Raw genomic sequence first — 22,690 nt, 5'->3', positions numbered from 1 at the left:
CCTAAAACATTTATTAGAAATTAATTCAATATGTCTGCGATTGTAAATAATATACCCGTTTAGTCAGTTTATGCGAAAAATATCAACGCATGTTTATTGAGAAAGGAATTTCGACCGTCACGGTGTTTCGACTTCCGTTAGAGTCGACATTTTCATAGATTTATTACGATTTTCCAAATGGCTATGAATTGTTCCGGTCAACGATGCGTAGGCTCTGATAATAGTCTAAACAAATGAAATTTTCCCCTTTCGGTAAGGAAGACTGACCAAACAACGATATCTCAAAGAATGTCGGAGTGCCGATGAGGCGAGCAAATCTTATAAACTTACGCTTCTTCTTTTATTTCTACAGCAATGAAATCATTTAAAATCTTGGGAAACGACAGTATTCGAAATTGTGCTGAAACTGTGTCGGCTGACAAGAGTTCAGAAAATTAACGTCAAAACGCAAAATATATTTTTGTACACATTCAGGATTAAAAATATATCAGTAGCGTACGAAATCGTCAAAATGAGCAAGAATTTTCTACAAATATATTCAGACTCTTCGTTAATTTTTCGTACTGTTTTCAGGCAACGCAACATAAAAAAAAAAAAAAAAAAAACAGTAACTGCAAACACGTTTATTTTCCAAATATTGAAACGATTTCGTCACTCCGAAGCGAATAAACCCGTATAAATATATTCGATTTGTTCGAATCGTCGGCTCTTCGACCCCGAATCACGAGCGTGCGATTATTCCGTAAAATCGCGATCCTTGCCGATAAAATCCCGCAAGCCCCGTGACGAGTCCCCGTTCTCTGTCACTCCAGAAGCCGTCCCGAGGTCCTGGCACGTGAAACCGGAGTTGCACCCGGGCACAGTCGGGGTTCCCGCCGGAGCATTGTCGCCCCCGGCAACATTGTCGCCGCCGGTAAGCCCGAGCTCTGCCTTACCGGCGTCCCCCTGGAGTCCTGAGGGCGGACGGGGGAGCAGCAACAGCAACAGCAGCAGGAGCAGCTCGAGCAGCAGCTGTAGCGGCAGCGGCAGCACCGCAGCGTCCGCGAGGATTCCGCCGGCTCCGATCCTGGACCGATTCAGCGCTTTCACTCTAGTCTCCCATCAGCAACATCATCCTGACTTACGTCTGCCCAACTTAACGTTCTCCCCGGGAACGACCGGAAACCGTGGTAAGTTGTGAATTTTTATCCATTTTTCACCAGTTTCCGTATTTCTACACTGTTAAAAATTTCTGCACGGAACTTCTTGCACTGTATTAGAAGTTTTATACGGATACGGAACAGTGAGTTCACCGTACATTTACTGTGTGTTCAATTTACGAACGCAATAAATTTACTACAAAATTTATTGAAATCAAATTACTTTTTTGCCTTTTTTTTTTTCTCTTTTTCCTATAAATTTTAGTAAAATTGAAAATTTTCATTGTAAATTTCAAAAAAAAAAAAAAAAAAAAAAAAAAAATGCATAGTAATTTACGTTGCTACACCGAATTTGTAAATTTACACCTCTTTTGTACGATAAATGTGTAGTAAATTCACAATCATTTTTAACAGTGTACATATCGAGCTGGTTTCATGAATCATTACGTGTTGTTTGTCACCTTTTTAACCAATTTGCCACATATATTCACGTCTTGCTCGTTTTTGCACCACTATTCCGAAGAAAGTTACAAAAAACTACACGCAGGTTTTAGTTTGGTGATTTTGGAGGTCGGTGAATCCGAATTTGTTATCGGATCTTCGAAATTCGAAACAGCAGATTCAACACGGCGCGGCGGGCTAAAATGGAAAACTCGACTTGATTCGAATGAAACTCCAGTTTCGTCTCACGAGCTTTAGAAACACATTCATCGAACCTTATGCCATTTTTGTGAATTACACACACTTGATATGCATTTTGATTACTGATTTTCATTTTTATTCGCGTCTAACAACGCGCGTCGATGTCTACGTGTAAATCCGTCCGCTTGCCGAGTCCTGCTTTTCATTTTCGTAAAATTTCTTTCCCTCCTATGAACACATCGTATCTTTTTGTCAAATTTGCAGAAATGCGGTGCGGTCTCGTTTACGGGGGCTATGCTGGCGGGAGCGTCGCTGGGGGTGCGGTTGGGGCCTTACCTTGGTGGGCCCATCACGCCGCAGGTCTTCTGCTGCCCCATTCTCTACTGCCCTCCAGAATACCGGGCCATCATCAAAACGCGACGCCTACCGGGGCCCAGCTACATCCCGCTGAACCTTTGAGTCCAGCGAGGGCCAGTTCCCCGGTAACGCATCGTGGTTACACACCCGAGAAGGCCCGGAGTGCCGGTGAGTCTCGATTACCTTCCCATAAACATATTACACGTAAGGTAGATGCACTATTTTTATCACCTTGGTACCGTTTGCGGTGATCGTTTGATCCAGTCTACCGCATAAGCATTACAGTTGTCTAACAATAAATAGTTGAACCTCTAGTACCAAGGCGAAGCAACTTCTGTGCAAAAATTATTCAAAGTCAGAATTTAGTCTCGAATCGAGTAATCGAAGAAGTCAAAAGTCAAATGAATAAATTACGGAATTCTATAAAGAAATACCACAAATGGTAGAGTGACCATACATCGTGCGTCCATCCTACGGGTGGTTATTTTCAGTCGTATAGTATAGGGGAAGGGGCAAAATGGGGTACCGCAAAAATTTCGTAAATGGTCAAAAATGACATCCAGCATCGTTTTACACCATTAAAAGCTAAAAAAAAAAACATTTGTATACTTTTTGCGAAAAAATACAAAAAAGGAAATAAAATTTTTTTTTTCTTACCGGAAATTGAAAATTGACACTATTTACGTTGTTTGCAACTAAAAAAAAAAGAAAATTTAACATATTTACGTTCACAAAATTTTAGTATCTGCCCCCCCCCCCCCCCTTGCCCCATATCATCAGCGAAAAACATCGTCCCGCATTTTTTGTTACGCTCTTGGACTGGTGTTTGACGGTGATAAGACGCGACTAATTAATAAATAGCGGTATATCGAACGGTTGTTATCAGCCGTTCGTGTATAATTTACGTAATACTGCATCAAGTGCAGGTTAATCGGTGCTCCTTATGCATGCGTCACTAATGCGCTATGAGTGCAAGTATTGCTGCAAGCAGATAGCAAACCCGCCAAGGACAGCTGGAAGAACCGTTGCTCTAAACTGATAAGGATATGGAAAAACCAGTATTTTTCTAGCACTGAAAATGCGTCGACACTAACCGCCAGGCCTGAAGCTTCAAGGCTTTCGGAATAATATTTTCAGACACTATTCGGAGTACCAACGCGTGGACCCAATCATTTTCATGAAAAATAATCGTTCCATGTCCTTCCGAGTCGCATGAAGGGGCTTTTGGTCAAATACCTCGTACCTGTTTCGTTATGGTAAACCGATATAAAAAATCTCAGGGAAGCCCAACCTGGACTAGTTTCTAGTCGTATTTTTCGGACAGTTTTAGAAACATCTCGTCCTAGCTTTCGCCACGGCTACAGTGACTGCATATTCGATATTTACAGGTGTGTGCGTGTGTCGGTTTTATTTTACAGAGGAAGAGGCGCCTCTCAATCTGAGCACAAAGCCAGGCGACAGTTCGCCGAGCCACAGTTTACGCAAGAGCGAGATATGGTCGCCAGGCTCGGTCTGTGAACGAGAAGCGAAGGAAACGCGGCCTCCGTCGTCCTGGAGTCCCCCGATCGCCTCAACCCCAGCCGTATCGAGGCTCGTACATTATTCACCACTGACGCCACCCTCTTCCTCGGAGAGAACTTTCCAGGTAAGTTTTAAGTTCCGACTCGGAGTCAGTTGATGCGTGTTTCGCATTGAGAAAAATTTAGTTAAACAGGTATCGTTAAAAAAAACTGTTTGAATATTGTTGGAATTACAAAAAAACGAGGTACGTCTAACCATTTTGCGCTGTCGTCGATCCTTTTTCGGTAATTGCAACGCAAAATCAGTTTTTGAGGTTTGTTCTACTTTTTTAGTTGAACAAGACTTTAACGTTAATTTATTGTGGCACAAGCATTAAATTTTCGCAATCTGTTGCAAGAAAATATAGCAACAGCGATCGTAATGAGAAAGAATAGTAACGGATACCAGACTAATTTTCATTTTCTACCTAGAACTACATTTTTCGATTGAGGTAAAAAATGAAAATAGTTAAGGACTGAGCGATAAACGGAACTAAAAATTTCTCTCAGAATTTCCTTGTCATCTGTAGAACGAAACGAAGTCAATGGGGCGAGAAATTTTTACCCTTTGGCAAAACCGCGGTATGTGTACAAAGTTGCGGTTCGAAGCTTTTCGAAGCGTTCCAGCATTTGAACGAACCTTTTAACGCCAACGCAACATCATGTGTCACTTAACAGTGCGATACATCAGCCCGAAACATGCCGTGGTAATTATATAATTCGAAAAGCTGGCCAAGGTGACCATTAGTCGGATAATTTGTCAACCCGGAATATCCTGTCAGACGTGTCACTGATTGCTCTACTGCTTTTCTCACCACACGTATACATACACGTTGCAAGTACCACAATAGGTAATTTATGGACTATGTTTATTCTTTCCCGTATTTCCTAGATGCAAAGTACGCGAACAATTTCGCGCAACGTGTCTTAAACGAACAATTATTTCCAAAAGTAACGGGTTTGGAAATTTTATTCGAAGCAGATTTGGGACTGAACATTGAAAAAAAAACGATTCTTATACATGTGTCTACAAACTAGAGAACCAGAAAATAATCACTTGGCATTTTTATTTTTTTTTTTCAAGCAATATGATTTTGGTTGTTACAAACAATTGAATTTTAAGGTGGTTCTCAAACGGTTTTCAATTTTTTTGCTCTCATGGGGTAAATTTTTTGAAAATTGATACGATCTCTTGCAGCGAAATCGAGATATTTTGTACCGTACGAAGACATTATTTGAGTTCTTTGTATTCTGATTAAAATCAGAGAAATTCACAGGTTTGATACGATTATAAAAACGAATACCAGTATATCCGGCTGCCACTGAAATCAAATCGTCGAATTTCACCGTAGCCACAATATAAAATGTTTTATTTCATAATTTTGTAAAAATCGATCAAATAACCGAGGCTAAATCGGCAAAACACTCGACGGTAGATCGAAAATAGGTAGAGATGTAACTCCCGGTTTGAAATTGCAGGCTTATTAGTATCTTAACGGCGTGAGCTCGTTTCCAGGTCTTTGTCTCTGATGCAACCGGAAGTATGTGCGTTCAGCTCGGTATGAATGAGACGCGGACTCCGCACCTCGGTGTCTCGGCATCTTCGTACACCTCAGTTCCCCGTATGAATCGACAACTTCCTTGCAATTCCCATTCTTATTCAACGGCATTGAAAAAGGAACGCTAATAGCGACGCGCTCCCCGCATTATTTTCTTATTTAAACTTTCACGCTATCGACCGGAGGCGTCTGAACGGCGCGGGAATTTAAAACCCGCTGATTCCATACGCGCAAACGTGGATCGGATGAATATCAAAGATCGCACAACGCGTACGAAAAACGTTTATACATATCATAGAATTACTAGTTCGAACAGCGATCCGATAATCGGTGAGAAAAGTCGAGCCGCCAGCGACTCGCCGTCGTCGCCTTTGTTCTGCGCATGCTCGCAAGCTACAACCAATGAGAGAGCAAAAACCTTCGCGATGCACCTGTGCTCACAATCGCCAACGTCTAACTTCAACACTGTGTACGAGAACGCAGAGACTCGGACGTAATGCTTCTTGTATTCCTTTTCCTGGAATCGCGTGTATGTACGAATATGACGGTCCGATGATAATGCGATAAAAAATAGGAAACAACTCACCGAGCTCTAATGATTCATGATAATCGATTAACTTCAGCAAACATCGAGCACGTTTACAATGACTCGTTCTTATTGTGCACACCTCGGTAAAACGTTCTCTCATGTGGCGTCTCGCGTCTCGCCGACTTTTGTCCACATTTTGCACACTGTACGTTTCATTTCGTTACATTTGTTGCCTTCTGAAGGGTTCCGATATTCGTTTAAAAAGTCTGGACGTACCGAATTTGAAACACGATGGACGTCGCAAAGTAGCCAACTTCGGAGTTTTGTCGTAATTTAGACCCGATGCAAGTTACCAAAGTGACTGTGAGTTTTGATCACCTATTTTCTGTACTTTGTTCCCAGTGCAAGCAGTGCGGAAAAGCTTTCAAGCGGTCCAGCACGCTGAGTACGCATCTACTGATCCATTCGGACACGCGGCCGTATCCGTGCCAGTATTGCGGCAAGAGGTTTCATCAGAAATCAGACATGAAGAAACACACCTACATCCATACCGGTGAGTTTCAATCCTTTTCTCCCATAAAGTATATTCTATTCCGATTTAAACGACATCGAATTATCCGAGAATTTCTGACGTGTATTTAATCAATTAGTACAACGCAGAGCGGAGGAGAGAGAAAGAGAGAGAAAGAGAGAGACCGTTATATGTATACCTGCGAATACAGGAATACAGAATGCGTGAAGAATTGTAATGAGAAAAAAAATTACATCGAATCGGAAAGTCATTGTGCCATCGCATCAAAAGTATGGATTAACCGGTATTGACCCTTTTATTTTGCAAAATTATAGGTTCACGGCGCAAATTGTGAATTTATCGACGCCTACGACCAATTTCTGGAGGGTTAAGACACCAAAAATTTATTTCCTGGTAATTTTAGAACTAATTGTAAGGATCAAACAGATAGAACCAAAATAGGTCAATAATTGGTACACCTGCAAGTTACTTTTCCTCACAGAGGGCGATTCTTTGAAAGAGGGAAATCGTTGTCACGCAGTCACTGAATTCACTGTTCAGAGAATGTAAAAAGGCTAGTGGTGTAGTTTACTGTAGAAATTACGACAATCGTGGTATCATCAATATGAAAAGGGCTGGCAAAATTGCTGCACAACAAAATTCTCACTATTTGCATAGTATATACGTATTCTCAATTGGCTTCGTGACAGTCGCAGTGCACTTGACAACAATAAACTACCCTTTCGTACACTTCGTAGGCAAGTGAGGTTAATATAGCAATTTTCCCACTAATGCCGACAATTGAGACGTGTGTCTTGAAAGCAGCCCGTAGCGACGCGAGTCTCGTACTCAATTCGTTTCTAACCTATTCTTAGTGCGAGAAGTCTACGCATCCGTCTATCCATCTGCCGGCGGCTGCCTGAACTAATGTAAAAACTATAAATCAACGTTCAGCGTCTGGTCTTTCGTTTCGATGAAAGAGAACTGAAGTTATTTTTTAATCCCTTCCTAATAATTGCGTTCGTTAAACAGTTTCGCGACGAAGAATTTTTGATTTTCTGAAATCTAACGAAGATCAAAACTCGTTTAAAAAGAGTTCGAATTTTTTTCGTTCGTTAGGAAACACTTTCAAAAGAAACTGTTACATTCATCCGCATTGGAAAGCTGAATTTACGATTTTATATGAATTTTCAATTATTACATTCAAATTACTGGCACTAAAACAGTGCCACACTGAGAAAAATTCATTTCTTACAGTAACTAGAAAAATTGAGTAAATCAGGTATCATTGAAAAAACTGTTTCAATATTGTTGGAATTACGAAAAACGAGGTACACTGAACCATTGTACGCTGTTGTCGGTTTACTGTACTTTTTTAGTTAAATAAGGCTTTAGCGTCAATTTATTGTTGCACAAGCATTAACTTTTCCTAACAGTTAGAAGAAAGTATAGCAACAGTGATCGTAACGAAAAAGAATAGTAACGGATACTAGAAAACTAATTTTCATTTTCTACCTAGAACTATATTTTCCGATTGTGTTAAAAAATGAAAATAGTCTAGGACTGAGCGGTAACCGGAATTAAAAATTTCAGTGCAGTGAAACAATAATGTTTTTCGATACTAGTGCGCGAAGGTGGCAATGCCCGCACAAGCGTGAAGGTGCGGCACGAGCCCGTAGACGAGTTGAAGGGCGAGTGTGGCGCATTCACGCGAGATAGGCATTGCCAACTTTCGCACTAGTATCGAACTCTATTTTTTGCTACACCTGTAATGGAAAGTCCGACGTGCACGATTATTTTTACACGAAACCGCGGCACGACGTCTGTTCAGTGACGATGTCGAGCACGGCAAAGAGTGACAAACTATTCCATCGGTGGCGCTAGTGCAGCTGTTTGCGAAATGCGCAACTGTGGATAAAAGCGCGACCGTCTTTTTCGCACACCGCTAGCAATGCGCGAAGGTTTATCTTATACCGCCGGCAATGTGCGAAGGTTTTTTTCTCACACCCCTAGCAGTGCGCGAAAGTTTTTCCCGCACATGTGTATAAAAGACTACTTTCGGTGCTTGTAAATGGTGCATAAAAATGGACTTTCCATGCAGGTGTTGCAAAAATGTAGTTATTTCGTTAAGATACGTTTTATATATTCACACGTTATACAGGGTGTTGAAAAAAGGTGGATACACCTGGATAGCCCGAAAACGAAGTAACTTAGAGATAAACTGATAATAGATTCCCGAATGACCCCGGCGATGGTTAATACGTATTCGGACGTAAAATTTCCCGCTGAATCCAAATTCGAACGAAAAAATTGGGGTTTCCGTTTGAAATTTCAAAGTTGGGCCTGATAAGGCCCCCCCCCTGGGCCCATCTGGCCCAAAAACTAATATTACAATTGGATTCCCAGGGAAAAATTATTCGGGAATCTATTATCAGTTTACCTCTAAGTTACTCCGTTTTCGTGCTATCCAGGTGTATCCACCTTTTTTTCAACACCCCGTAAACATACCGGTAACTGCAGGTTCAGACTGGTAGAAAAAATGTTTTCGCACCAGAAATCCCTAGTGTAAAGAAAACGATCGTGGATCGTCTGCAAGTTACATGTGCGTATGTTGCATACCGGTGTAGATGCGTACACACGTAAGCCTAGTCCAAGAGGCGCGGAGGTATAATAAAGCTATATATTCATACTCCCAAGAGTAAATCAGACCTGTTATTTTCTTGGGAATTGTTAACACATTTTTTTTTTTTTTATTTTATTATCGTCTGCGCAGTTTAGCATCGCGATCCCGTTCCTCAATGCTGGTTTAGCCGCGGTGTATTGTGCCAATATTATTATACACACTTCACTGTCCTCGTTGTCTTGATTGACATTACCGTACACGATACGCTGCAGAAATTCGCTGTACGTGTATGCGTGAGTGTCGGATATGAACACGATGCGTGTTGAAAAAAAAAACAAAAAAAAAAAAAAAACCTCAAACGAGACAATGTAATTTGACATATATGAGTTGGTACATTATTCAATGGAAGTGTTCAGCCGAAATTGATGTGCAACTTAAACCGACAATTTTATTACATTGTTGAAACCTAGGAAAATCGTACTTGACGTATTCGTGTGACAGGAAATAGCACAGAATCGAGGAAAAAGAAGAACCGATTTTTAGATCTGGCAGATTGACAGAGACTATGTTTTACCAGTTGTTTTTACAGAACAAACTCTTGGAGGAAAAAAATCGAGGTCGGAAATCGAAGGTCTTCACCTTTTTCAACGTTCCCGCAAACTTGCCTATCCGACTTTAAAAGTCCGACGTCAAAAAATCACTGTCAAAGATTTTTTATGATTGTTGGTATGGCAACAAAAAAAAAAAAAAAAAAAACAATCGGCTGCCTTATTACTCGCGCAAGCGCTTGAAGAAAAATTGTCTTCTTGTTACTAACCGCGGAGTGAGTAAAAATAGAATTAACCTAGTTAATTTTTATCACACAGATGTTTTCAGTCATGAGGCATTTATCACCAATTCACTGAGTTCACCGATGAATATAGTCGATTCAATTTACATCAACTGTATATAACAATGACTTGTAAGAATTTTCGCCGCAGTTCAATTCACTGATTCGTACGTTATGAATTATGGTATACATAGTTGTCAGAAATAAAATGAACCTCCCTATAGCTGAATAACTTCCCGCAGGCATACCTGTCACGTGGCTACAGTCGGTGGTATAACTACATGTAATTTCGGGCTAAATCAACCATGGTATAAGGATCAAGGTACCGCCTAGACGCGGTTAGATATATTCTCCTCATCAATATGCCATGGATTGGGTAATGCCGAGGCGATTGTTCGTGCGGAGAGGATGTATCGCGTAATTCGGGGCTCGGAAATAAAATTGCGCCGATTCGAGTGATCCTCCCCTCGCACCGCCTCTTTTCTTCTATCTTATCTTACCAAAACCCTTGCCATCTTATCGCGGCGCAATATGATTTACATGCCGTCGTAAGTACCTGGGGTGAAACCGTAATAATCACAAAAATGAGTCGCAAATATTAAAAAAAAAAACAAATTGTTTAAATTTCTGGATGACCGTCGAAGTAATTTTAACCTTGGGACCAATCGGTTCGTTTGGAAATATGCGTTTTCATGAGAAATAAAAGAATACAAGTTAAAAAAACAAGTAAAGATAATCACCGGCTAGAAGGTACGACGATCCGTTGAAAGGAGTTGAGTGTATAAAATTTGACTAAAAATAATGTTTGTTCAGTCAATTTCTGATCGTAAGACAAAGAAACTGCAGGTAGATGTTCGATATTACAATACTATATATACGTATATACGTGGCTTCGGCCAGTTTTTATTTCGCCAAAATATTCGCTTCGTATCAAAAGATTGTATTTTATTCCAAAAATTGATCCTACCGTCAGATCCTGCTGTACATTGACTATAAGCAGTGTGATTTACCCGTTAATATGGTTTTAAAAAAAGTGATCCGAATTCTTAATTTGAATATCGTTTAGTTGGCATGACATGATTCATTTTTATAAAATTTCGTGGTTATCATCGCAATGTAGTCAGTAGACTGTTTTGAATAAGGAAATATGTTTTTTCCTCGCGCAAGGTTTACTTTAAAGTTTAGTCTTTGCCGTAGAAGAAAATCATTCCAAAATCCAGAACTTTTCAACCCAAGTCTTAAAACTGTACGATTATTTAAACGAAAAATAGGCACACGGTACTTTAGGCACATACTTGAGCTAAAAATTCCATACCTTGGAAGGACTTGTAGTTGGGGGAAGAAAAAAAAAAAAAGAAAAAAACTAGTCAGGCATACCGTTGCGAACATTGCACATACGTGTTATACTACTTGAACATCATGCGATGTTAATTAGGAATTGATGAAACATGAACCAAGTATAAAGCGGTATACACAAGTATAATGTATACACATCACACGTATATTTATATATATACCTATAACGCATGAGGATATATATGCGAGAAGGTCTGGACTTTGTCCCACAGGAATAATTCATGGGAAACTTTCACAAGGCAAAAAGCGCCGATGATATTAAGAGGGGGGAGGGGTGGTGGAGGGCGACGAAGAAGGGGGAAAACGTGGTAAACGGGGGGCGGGGGGGGGGGGGGGGGGGGAGGGAACTTGCGGACAAGGCTTGATTTACACTTATAACCCCGGCTTTTATACACGGGCACGGCCATCGTCGCTGGTGGAAAGCGATTAGTTAACTATTAATTTGCCTATCTGGGGGAAAACTAATTCGAAAACGCATCTATTATGGGAAAATCGTTGTAGAGGTCTTTAAGAACATTTTGCACTTACACACAGATACGATGAAGTTTGTACCGAGTACTTGTGTATTCAACGAATGTCAGTTATTATTGTTTCCACATCCTGTTGGTTTGATTAGTTCGTAATGGGAAAGCTCGTTATCGAGTCGAGTCGCAGAATGCGTTCGAAAAGAGTTTGAAAAAGAAAAAAAAAATCATTGCAGGATTTTACACAACTTCTCACTCCCTCTTTCTTTATTTTTCTTTCCTTTTTTCTTTTTTCTTTTAATTTTCATCCGTCGTTAAATATCTCTGCGATTTACCGAAATTTCGCCCTTTGAAGTGTGATGCTCGCATTTTTTTTTTTTTTTTTTTTTAGTAGTATTACGATCATTCGGGACGCGATACACAAATTCCGTATAGAATTTTATCCCGTATTCCGAGGAAAGTCATAAAAAAAAAAAAAAAAAAACAAGCGACAAGTAAGAAAATTCGTGGCAATCTTCTGAAGCAAACGGAAATTCCTTGCCAAAAGTGCAAAAAATCACATCCAAGCTAATCGCGGTGTAAATTAAAATAACAAAAAAAATCTGTCATCATAAATCATTTTCAAAGGTACATCTACGTGTATCAATTTTTCCCCACTAGTCCAGAGCAAAGATACTGCCAACAAAGAGTGTTATTAGAAAGATTGGCGTTGTCATTTCGAAACTACAAATCTTGAAGTAAGAAAATAGATGATCTGTCGGAATGAGAAGGAATGAAAACTCGATGAAGATAAAAAAAAACAAAAAAGCGAAGCGACAAATGAAAGAAGGAAGAAAAGAAAACCGAAGGAAAAGGAGAAAAACAAAATGTTCCACTCAATTTCGTTATTCATATATGTACGGGATACGATGCGAAAATTTTTCTTACCACCTGCTGAGAATCGTCGCACATATATACGAGGGTTTATCCACGATATGTATGTGAGATACGACACCGAATATATATATACATATATATATGTATATGTATGTTTACACGCATGGTTAATAAAACATATCATTGTGCACGGTGTTTTTTCAGCAGCTTTAGTCTTAGCTTTTTATTATTGTTTATTCTGTCATGTGCGCTGATGTACTTGCAGCTAAAACAGATTGTTATTAATAATTTATGCGCACGGCTCGAGGTATTCACATACGGACATGTACATTGAGAAAAATTTCATTTGACATAGTAACTAGAAAAATTCAGTAAAACAGGTATCGTTAAAAAAACCGTTCGAATATTGTTGGAATTACGAAAAACGAGGTACGCGTAACCATTTTGCGCTATCGTCGATCCTTTTTTGGTAATTGCAACGCAAAATCAGCTTGTGAGGTTTACTCTACTTTTTAGTTAAACAAGGCTTTAACGTCGATTTATTGTTTCACAAGCATTAAATTTTCGCAACAGTTGCAAGAAAATATATCAACAGTAATCGTAATGAGAAAGAATAGTAACGGATACTAAACTTTCCGATAACAGCCAGAAAACTAATTTTCACTTTCTACCTAGAACTATATTTTTCGATTATGGTAAAAAATGAAAATAGTTAACGACCGAGCAGTAACCGGAAGTAAAAATTTCTCTCAGTGTAAAATATGCGTATCGAAACTGGGCGTTGAAATTTTGTGACCAAAGATGTTTTTGTCAACTTTTAAACTTGATTTCACACTTTATATTTATATTAAATAGGTACGTAAATACTCTGTAACAATAAACGAGCGTTGAACGGTACATTTTATAAAAATATGGGTACTGCGTGTAGACAGTTTTCTTTATTTTAGAATTGAAAAGTTTTGGATTTTTATTCTTGGATACACTGAACTGATATGTGGGTACCACGTAACGTGCGTAATTAGAAAACATGTCGTCGGGGAAAATTTCTAAATTTTCAATTCTTTCAAATATGTACAACGACGCGGTTTCCCTCCCGTTTCGCAATTGCTGCAATCAGAAGTAACGGCTGCAAACAATCCAGTCGCTAACTCTGAGAGTTTTTTCTTCAAGTAGCCCAGCTAGGGAAACAATGGGGGAAAAATAAGAGTCCGAGACCAGTTCACCCCATAGATTGAGCTATCCCGTAGCTCTCTGCAAGCCGGTTAAATAATGCACCGCGAAACGGTCATTAGCTGCAATTTGCGAGAAACTTTCTGCCAGATCCATTTTCTACCCTATAAATTATCCCTGTAAATCGTACGTAAAAACAAAGATATATGCGTATTTGTTGTTTTTTTTTTTTTTTTTTTTTTCTTTTTTCTCTCATTCATGTATTTATCTTATACCGAGCGTTGCGGTAAATTGTGCGGACGGATTGCCGTCAACCCGACTAATAAATTTTCAAGAGGGCGGAGAACCGATACAGAAACCTTCGCTCTCGCGTAAAATCGAAGCAAGAACAGAGCTCATTATTTTTTTACATCTTCAACAGAATTACGATTTTATGAACGTGAATGACGACATTGTTCGTGAACAAAATTACTATCGATACGCGTACATATCGCTCATTTCGAATTTACGTAGGAGAACTCAACGAAGATGACAACGAATCGAAACGCTCAGAATTTTATTTGAAATTGTTACTGTGTCGTTTCTTCGTGAGTATTAACATCGCTATATGCTGAATGTTTTTTTCGCATATAGAACGTGATCGAATAATATGACTTTCTGATTTCTGCACTGAGAGAGAAATTTTTACTTCCGTTTACCGCTCAGTCTCTAACTATTTTCATTTTTTACCATAATCGAAAAATATAATTCCAGGTACAAAATAAAAATTAGTTTTCTAGCTGTTACTAGAAAGTCTAGTATCCGTTACTATTCTTTCTCATTACGATCGCTGTTGCTACATTTTCCTGCAACTGTTGCGAAAATTTAATGCTTGTGCAACAATAAATTAACGCTAAAACCTTGTTTAACTAAAAAAGTAGAGTAAACCTGTAAAGTAAATTAATTTTTCTCAGTGTGATGCTAAATTCCAACGCACGATATCATCCTATGAGAAAATTGAACTTTCGTCGGAATTTTGCGAGAAAACTAACCGCGGTCGGGGGGAGGGCGGGGAGGGGGGGAGGAGGAGGAGGAGGAGGAGGAGGAGGAGGAGGAGGAGGACCGTTACATGTGTAATTACGCCGCTGCTTTACATGCATGCGAATGTACAGGTATACACGTCCAGTGCCATTAAACAGAGCGTCGATTTAATCGCTCCTGGCCACGAGTCATTATAGAGTCGTAAAACAGTCGTGAAACCGGAAGGATAGACGAGCTTGTGGGAAACGAGTGTTTGGGGAGAGCCTAAGTGAGCTTCCGGCCGGCGTCCGTTTGCCACGTGCCGAGGCACGTGTCCCGATGCGAAGAAAATTACTTGCGCAACGGTGCATGGACGTATGGGGCATTCCGGACCAATTCCAACGGTACGGCGACGCTCGTCTTCGATTTTCTTGATTTTTTTTTTTTTTATTTTTGTCTTCTCCTTCACATCGACAAACTTCATTAGTTTTTGCTAAAGATAAACAGGTTTTTGAGAGCCTGTGATTCTTGTGATTGGGAAAACTGGTGACAATTTTTCCTCAAAACCGAGAAATTTGTAAAACTAGCGAACATGTTTTGTAGTGTACAAGAAAGAGTGAAAGAAATGAAATATTATCGTTGAGGTTAATCCACAGCGGTAAAGAAATTCAAAACACGCGAATTATTAATCGCGAGCAGAGGAATTTATTTTCACCTGTTGAAAACACAAGATTCCAAGCAAATGTCGTGCGAGACAATGAGATGAAATTATCAGATTTTCGTACCCGAAATTCTCAACTGACTGAGAAAATTCCTCGGCACGTTTATTTTTTTTTTCTCAGAGTAAATCGCGTTGTAAATCATAAAAAAAAAATATCAACCATGTTTTCCTTCGCGGCTCTTGTATAATTTCAAAACAACTATCAAGTATTTTTACGCGTTTCTTTTTAGAATCGAAAACATCCTTGAATGAATGAAAATTCCGGATGCACTTTCCGTCAAAAAGATAATTTCGCGGTTTCGCGCGGTACGAAACTTACCTTGTACAAAAATTAACCATGCCGAAAATTATTCGGTCAGATTTGGGTTCTGTGTTAAAAAATTCGTAATATACACCATTACCAAGTTCTTGTTCGTTGGAAAAATATAAATCTGCCAACTCCCATCGCTTCGATTTAATTCCTGCTCGGATGAGATCGGCACTGAGAAAACAAGCGAACGATTTAAGAAAAACCATCCTTTTCCTTGCCTCGTCTACTGCTGAACCAATATCGTCTTCCGCCGTCGTTCCGATCATTTTTTTCCCCGTTTCATTAGTAATGCTCTGTACGAAAGGAGGTAACGCATAAAACTTATCCACCCCAGTCGAAGAGGGTGTAAATGTTTAAATATTCCATGATCGAACGTGCGAGAAAGCTACGTACCTGCGGTTCCCTTTGCAACCTTGGTGTTTTTTTTTTGTTGTTTTTTTTTTCCATTAGCTGCAGGTAATAAACGTGAAACTAAAGACGGGGTGAGAGACAGTTACAATTTTGCGATTTGAACAATTTTGATCCAGTATTCATCCCTTCGTTTACCAAACAAACACGATCTGTTGGAATAAAATTATCCGTATTAAAATCGAACGTTTTATGCATACGAATAATTTCTTCCGATAAGGTGGGCGAAAGGAAAAAAAAAAATAAAAATAAAAACATGCCATCCAAACGTAGAAACGTGTATAATTTTCGAAGCAAAATTTAATATTTAGTCTCATTAATCGGGTCTGGTAGATTGTTAAATCCCAGCAGGAGAATGGGAGAACATAACCGATAGAGGACAGGTGGTGTTCATCTTTGAAACGCGACACTTTGTCCTGATCGTCGCGTGCGGATTGAGCGTCGACGATATAACGCAGAGACGGGAAAGAGATAAGGGTATGTCGGTCATTTTGTCGTCTATCCGTCTACCCGTCGTTGGTCGATGTCCACCTGTGATTCATAGGGGTAGACGAGCGCGTTATCGAATTGTATCTCTGGTAACGCGGGGCGTACGATTCACGGTTAAAAAAACGTTGCGGGTAATTTCTGTCGTGTATTCGATGTGTTGGAATTTTAAACTCAGTGTCAATCTGATTGCGCTGAGAGAAATTTTTTTTTTCCGGTGCAGTCCTCAACTATCTTCATTTTTTATCACTATCTAGAAAATTTGGTGAAATTTTTTCATAATTTACCAAGGTACCTGCTCCGGGCATGTTGTGTAGAAATGTATGAACAAAGAATTTCTGAGTAGTTTTTCCACCGGGTAATGGTCGGCTAAAGGCAAAATTACCCCTGCTTTCGCACAATTTTACCCAGGCGGTGACCATTAGCCCGACGACGTAGCGAAAGAAGTGACGGTTCGCTCAGGGATTGATTTTCCAAAGTCGTGAAAGAGTGAAACGTGCAATTAGGCATAGCCGACGATTGTCGGAGTGAGAAAACATCGGCGCAATGTCAGGACTAACATCTGTGCGGGAAAGTCCAAGGTGTCAGCGACCCAAGAACACAGCAACCGCCATCGATCGAATCACTCTTGAAGTACGATTTTAATATTTTAAACTTCAAGTTACCTATACATGCGGCATCGAGGGTAAATGTAAATAAAACGCGGAACAGAACCGTTTGAATATCTCACGACGTTCGATACTGCAGCGATAAATTTTCTTTAAAAAGTCATGTTCGTCATGAGAACAAGTTGAATTTCAAATACACGGAAGAGGATTCACAACGTACTACGCACGATACACTTATGGTTAAATGAAACGTGAAAAAATATCTCCGACTTCACGATTGATTGACTTGACAGAAGCATTTGTGCAATAAGCCTTTCAGTTCTGAAAATTTCGTTTTTTCGAAAATTTCGAACATCATTTTCACACAACGAAGAAGGTTAAGTTGATTTTATAATGCGCGGAAAACAAAGTGTTTTAGTAATGTATAAGGAAAGGTTTGGCGCGGCAATTCGATATATTTTGTTGCGCCAAACGTTGAAAAAAGTTAATGTTGAAAAATAACTGTTTAATCGTTGTCATTGCAAAAATTATCCGTTTAATTGTAATTTATGCTACATCAATATGACGACAAAGAAATATACCATTATGAATTAACAGGCTGATTCAATGCTATTAAACCACGAATCATTTAATTCCGATGAATATACCAGATTAATTCTTAATGCTTGGAGCCCGTTCTAATAAGTGCTCATCTTACTTGTCTTGCGAAAAACGAACGGAGAGTATTTTGCCACTACAACAAATTTTTTTTATAGATTCACGATGTTACATATTACTTGACAGCGGCAATCAATTAGTAGCTTTCATGATTTCGTAAATTTGAGTAATCTTTATCGACCGAATAGATTTAGTGGACGGTTATATGCAGCGATTTAGTTGAATCTACCAAGGGTATACAATATTTTGATAATGCCATAAAAAAAAAAAGTATTATTTCATTAAACCGACTAAATAAAAATTGAGATTTCGTATTTATAAGTATATATTTAATTTAATAACTATTTTTTTTTTTGCAATTTCGTAACAACCGTATCCTTAATGTTATTATTTACAAAAAAATATTGTGCTCCCACAATAAAATGTTCTACGTAATAATTTCTTTTTAAAAAGCGTAAAGTCCCCTGACTTCCTAGCTTACTTTGGACGACAGTTTCACCCCCTTCAAATTGTTCAATGGCAGATAAAAAAACAAAAAAAAAAATACGTGTCTTTTAGTTTTTAGTCTAGTATAACATATTGCAAAAGAAATCAAATCGGAGAGATCGATCTGGGATACCATTCTCGTCAGATAAACCGGCTAACAAAGCTTTCTATGTGAGTTAAAGACGTATCGTCATCGCTGACTTCATCTATTTTGATACGTTGATTACAAAAGGCGTTCCAAAGCTAAATCATGAAACTCTCTGACGCCAATCGACTGCGGTATTACTTACAAACGATCGTATTATCTTAGACGATGAAACAACGGAGCATCGTTGGCGTCATCGAAAAATATTTGCGTCATACGGCAGTGAAGATTTTTCAATTTTATTACGAGATAAAAACACAATCATATGCGATACCGTAATTCGTTATATTTCTGAAACACTTTTAATGCTCGATCATCGCGACGTGACGCGTTGACGACTTCCGTCATACATAATAAACCTACAACGCGTTCTTAGCGTAACACGGGAAGAAAAATCACAGAATTTTCAAAACGCATTGAACGTGTTTTACAACTCTCCTGCTTCGTGATGATCATTATTGAGAAAACCGTGACACGTTGTGTACCGTTTCACGTGAAACATAAGCCCATCTATTTCCGGAGGGTATGCAAAAAAAAAAAAAAAAAAAATGTGCGCGAAAACTCGAAAGAAAAAAATCTGCAATTCGTTTCAGTACGCAACAACGCATGGCATTCATTCCGTTTTCAGATCAGAAAATTGTCCGGTGACTTATGGAACGCGGCGATTACGATACCAAAATTGTCTAGGTTATGACGAACGATAACAATTGTTGTAGGTGAGTTGTCAGGTATAATATAACACCGGCTAGCGGGGCGAGAGAAGCCGCGTGTATACACATGCAGCATAAAAGCGATCCACTTATTATGCAGGTAATGCTATTAGCGATTGTTTGCCCTCGGAGGTGGCGAGTTGAAAATATTATTGTTATTCGACTGGACTTCTCTTGATTGGTGACTGACAATAGGTACACCGATGGCGGCGTTATATGGGGAAGGGGAACGTCGAATCCACGTTGACAATTAATTACGTTAATTGCCGAGTACATACGAACGTGGCTGTTTCGTTCCTTCGTATTTTTTCGTAGTAATTTCGCGATAATGAGATGGCGAGGTACGACTGACTGTTTTTTTATTTTATTTTTTTTAATGCGAGCAATTCGAAAAAGAAGAAATAGATCTTTGTCTAACAATAAAATTGGGATGCCAGAGTCACTGCCTTTGGGATGTTGAGATAACGATTTACCGGAGACCCCCGTTTTTTTTTTTTTCAAGCCACTCTCGTACCTGGCAACAACACCATTGATTGATGATGTAATTGTCCGACCATTTACCGGGGTAATAATGGCCTCATGCGTTGGAACGTTGAGGCGAGAGGAGAGGAGGAAGGTGCCGGTGCTCGTATAATATTATATCCCTTCGAATAAAAAGTCGTAAACTAATTTGATTTAACGATACGACGAGTAAACATAGCCTGTGAAAGGGCCTTACAATTTTTACGTAAACACACACCGCTTGATAGATAACGCGTTACGATTTACGTAGCATTTAATCGAACGACAAACTCCTAAATTCTTCGAGCGTATTTCCAGAAATTTTCACTTATTTTTACTATCAATTATCTTATATCATTTATTTTTAGTCTTGTACCTTTTTACTGTATATATTGCTGTTATATCGCAATTTTTTCGTTACACTCATGTTTCAATTTCAACGCTATTACGAACTACACTGAGAGAAATTTTTAGTTCCGGTTACCGCTCAGTCCTTAACTATTTTCATTTTTTACCACAATCGAAAAATATAGTTCCAGGTAGAAAATGAAATTTAGTTTTCTAGCTGTTAACGGAAAGTCTAGTATCCGTTACTATTCTTTCTCGTTACGATCACTGTTGCTATATTTTCTTGCAACTGTTGCGAAAATTTAATGCTCGTGCAACAATAAATTGACGTTAAAACCTCGTTTAACTAAAAAGGTAGAGTAAACCTTACAAACTGATTTTGCATTGCGATTGCCAAAAAAGTATCGACGATAGCGCAAAATGGTTACGCGTACCACGTTTTTCGTAATTCCAACGATATTCAAACAGTTTTTTCAACGATACCTGTTTTACTGAATTTTTCTAGTTACTGTAACAAATGAAATTTTTCTCATTGTCAGTGTACAGACCGTATGTGTTCTGTTCTCAGTATTTTTCTTCCCTATTATATATCTCATGTTTTTCTCTTGTTCCTTTCATGTCTACTCTCCGTCTATCTGTTCACACATGTTATCCAACGTAATAAATTTACATCTAACTATCTGTGTACATTTATCTAACCATATATTTATCCATTCACACGTATGCATGTATTCTAAGATTGATTATACGCGAAGGTCGACTCGAGTCTCTAATTGTTTTTTTCAATTATTATACGAACACCAGCATCATGTGTAACAATTATTTGCAATGGTCAGAAATATCGTATCACGTGGCAGCTGCTTTAATTGTTTCCACGAGTAATTCAATTTTCATAAAATGAAAACGCAACAGAAACTCGGTTGTATAATCTAGTTATTATCAAGGAGACGAAATAATATAAGGAAATTAACAAGTAAGTGCATAAAATAATTACACTGCGGAATACGATTCGTTCGTCAGGTTACGATTGCGAGACGAAGTCGGTGCCTTGTGTTTTTCTTAGTCAGACAAAGTGACTTGAATTTGTATTCTTTAAAAGCGTGTGCGTATCACTGTCTCTACGTTCGTACAGGTGGAAATAATAGTTTCATCGTAACTTCTGCAAAAACGAATCAATCGATGGAACTTGATTAATTCCATTAAAACGTCGAGTGGTCAATAAATTTTTCATTCAAAATTAATTTTATCACTCAAAGTGATTTCGCGCGTCTTAGATGATTAGAGGATTACCCCAATCGATTCGGATAAAAAATACTCGTGGATGGAAACTGTGTTACAGCCGCTCGGGCGTGAAAATGATACAAGACGAAAGTATGCGCGGAACAAAGAGAAAGAAGCACAAGCAAAAGAACAAGATAAACGGAAAGGAAGGAAGAGAAAAAAAGAAATAAAGAAAAAACAAGCTTATTTTGAGATCGTTAAAGACTCGGTCTCTGGTGTACGTATACATACACACATACATAAATATATGTATACATATATACATATTTTTTCAGTCGATACCGTCTGTCGCGTCGCGAATAACAATCCCTGTATAACGTGGATTTGTTATATTACATACCTGTAACGTCGGCATGACTTCAGACGCTGCAGTTGATGGGAACATGCACGGTTGTAATACTCGTTGAAACATTTTGTAGGCTAGAAAATAAGTAATAATAATAATATTAATAATAATAATAACAATAATGACGACAATGAAAAGTTGAAAAAAAAAAAAAAAAAAAAAAACCAGTTCAATTTGTTCTTCGCTCACGAATGTATAGACAAGTGTTACGTAGAGTTAGTTATACTGGGTTTCTTCTGTGCTAGATTTAATTGACCCCCTTCCTCCCAGCTTGAATATTAAATATCTGTCCGTCGATATATCGATGGGTAATACGGAAATTGAGGGGAAATGGGAAATTTTGTCGTTTGATATGGGCATAAGTTAAACCGGGAGCCGTATATCGATTTGTTCCTATTACGAATTTAATTAGGTTCGAAGAAAACTACGGACTTACCATGTAAATCGCAAGATTTATAGGCTACGCCTACGTCCGTCTGTTACGCGATATTTTACATTCACTGGATATACGTGGATGTACGTACATACGACGTGTGTAAGTAAGTACGCGCGGCAGCTCAAAGATTAATTGGTTAGCTCAGCTGCGTTAGGATAGCCTCGTTCAAAGAAACAATAACAACCAAAGTATCATACAACATCGTGTGCTAATTACTCCATATAAAAATAAACCTATACTTATACACCCGCATGGTTAATGTACAAGCATACCGTACATACTGTACGCGTACTGTATCTGTATCTGCCCTTGCGACTCGGCCAATTGTATCTGACGTACGCACGGAATAACATAAATTTTTCAAGAAAATTGAGAAAAGATAAAAATATTAACTGCAACAACAGCGACAAATCAAAGTTGTATTGAACAACGACTCTGATGTTGTCGTTATTGTTATCGGCATTGGGCTCAGATTAGCTATTTTACAACGAGCTTGCAAACAAAATTTAATACCTGTACCAATATACGTGCTTAACAATAAATGTATTAGCGAAAAACATGATTTGTCAGACTGTTTGGAGAGAGACGTGATCTCGAATGAGAAATGATAAAAACGAAAATGTTCATGTCGAAA

The 22,690-nt window shown here is 38.7% G+C and overlaps 2 protein-coding genes across 2 annotated transcripts in view; one reads left to right on the top strand and one right to left on the bottom strand.

Annotated features, from left to right (window-relative positions):
* The window catches only part of LOC124299136 (kelch-like protein diablo), a 136,605-nt gene that overhangs the window by 81,905 nt on the left and 32,010 nt on the right, over positions 1 to 22,690 (bottom strand). The gene's annotated exons all lie outside the window — the stretch shown is intronic.
* Positions 1 to 22,690, top strand: part of LOC124299142 (protein odd-skipped-related 1-like) — a 31,009-nt gene that overhangs the window by 4,182 nt on the left and 4,137 nt on the right. The window contains exons 2-5 of the mRNA XM_046752128.1: positions 813 to 1,169; positions 2,046 to 2,306; positions 3,557 to 3,783; positions 6,188 to 6,338. Of these exons, the coding sequence (XP_046608084.1) occupies positions 813 to 1,169; positions 2,046 to 2,306; positions 3,557 to 3,783; positions 6,188 to 6,338 (996 nt within the window). The remainder of the gene's footprint in view (positions 1 to 812; positions 1,170 to 2,045; positions 2,307 to 3,556; positions 3,784 to 6,187; positions 6,339 to 22,690) is intronic.

This window comes from Neodiprion virginianus, chromosome 2, assembly GCF_021901495.1.
Source record: "Neodiprion virginianus isolate iyNeoVirg1 chromosome 2, iyNeoVirg1.1, whole genome shotgun sequence".
Classification (NCBI taxonomy): domain Eukaryota; kingdom Metazoa; phylum Arthropoda; class Insecta; order Hymenoptera; family Diprionidae; genus Neodiprion; species Neodiprion virginianus.
This window is presented reverse-complemented; position numbering and strand designations above follow the sequence as displayed.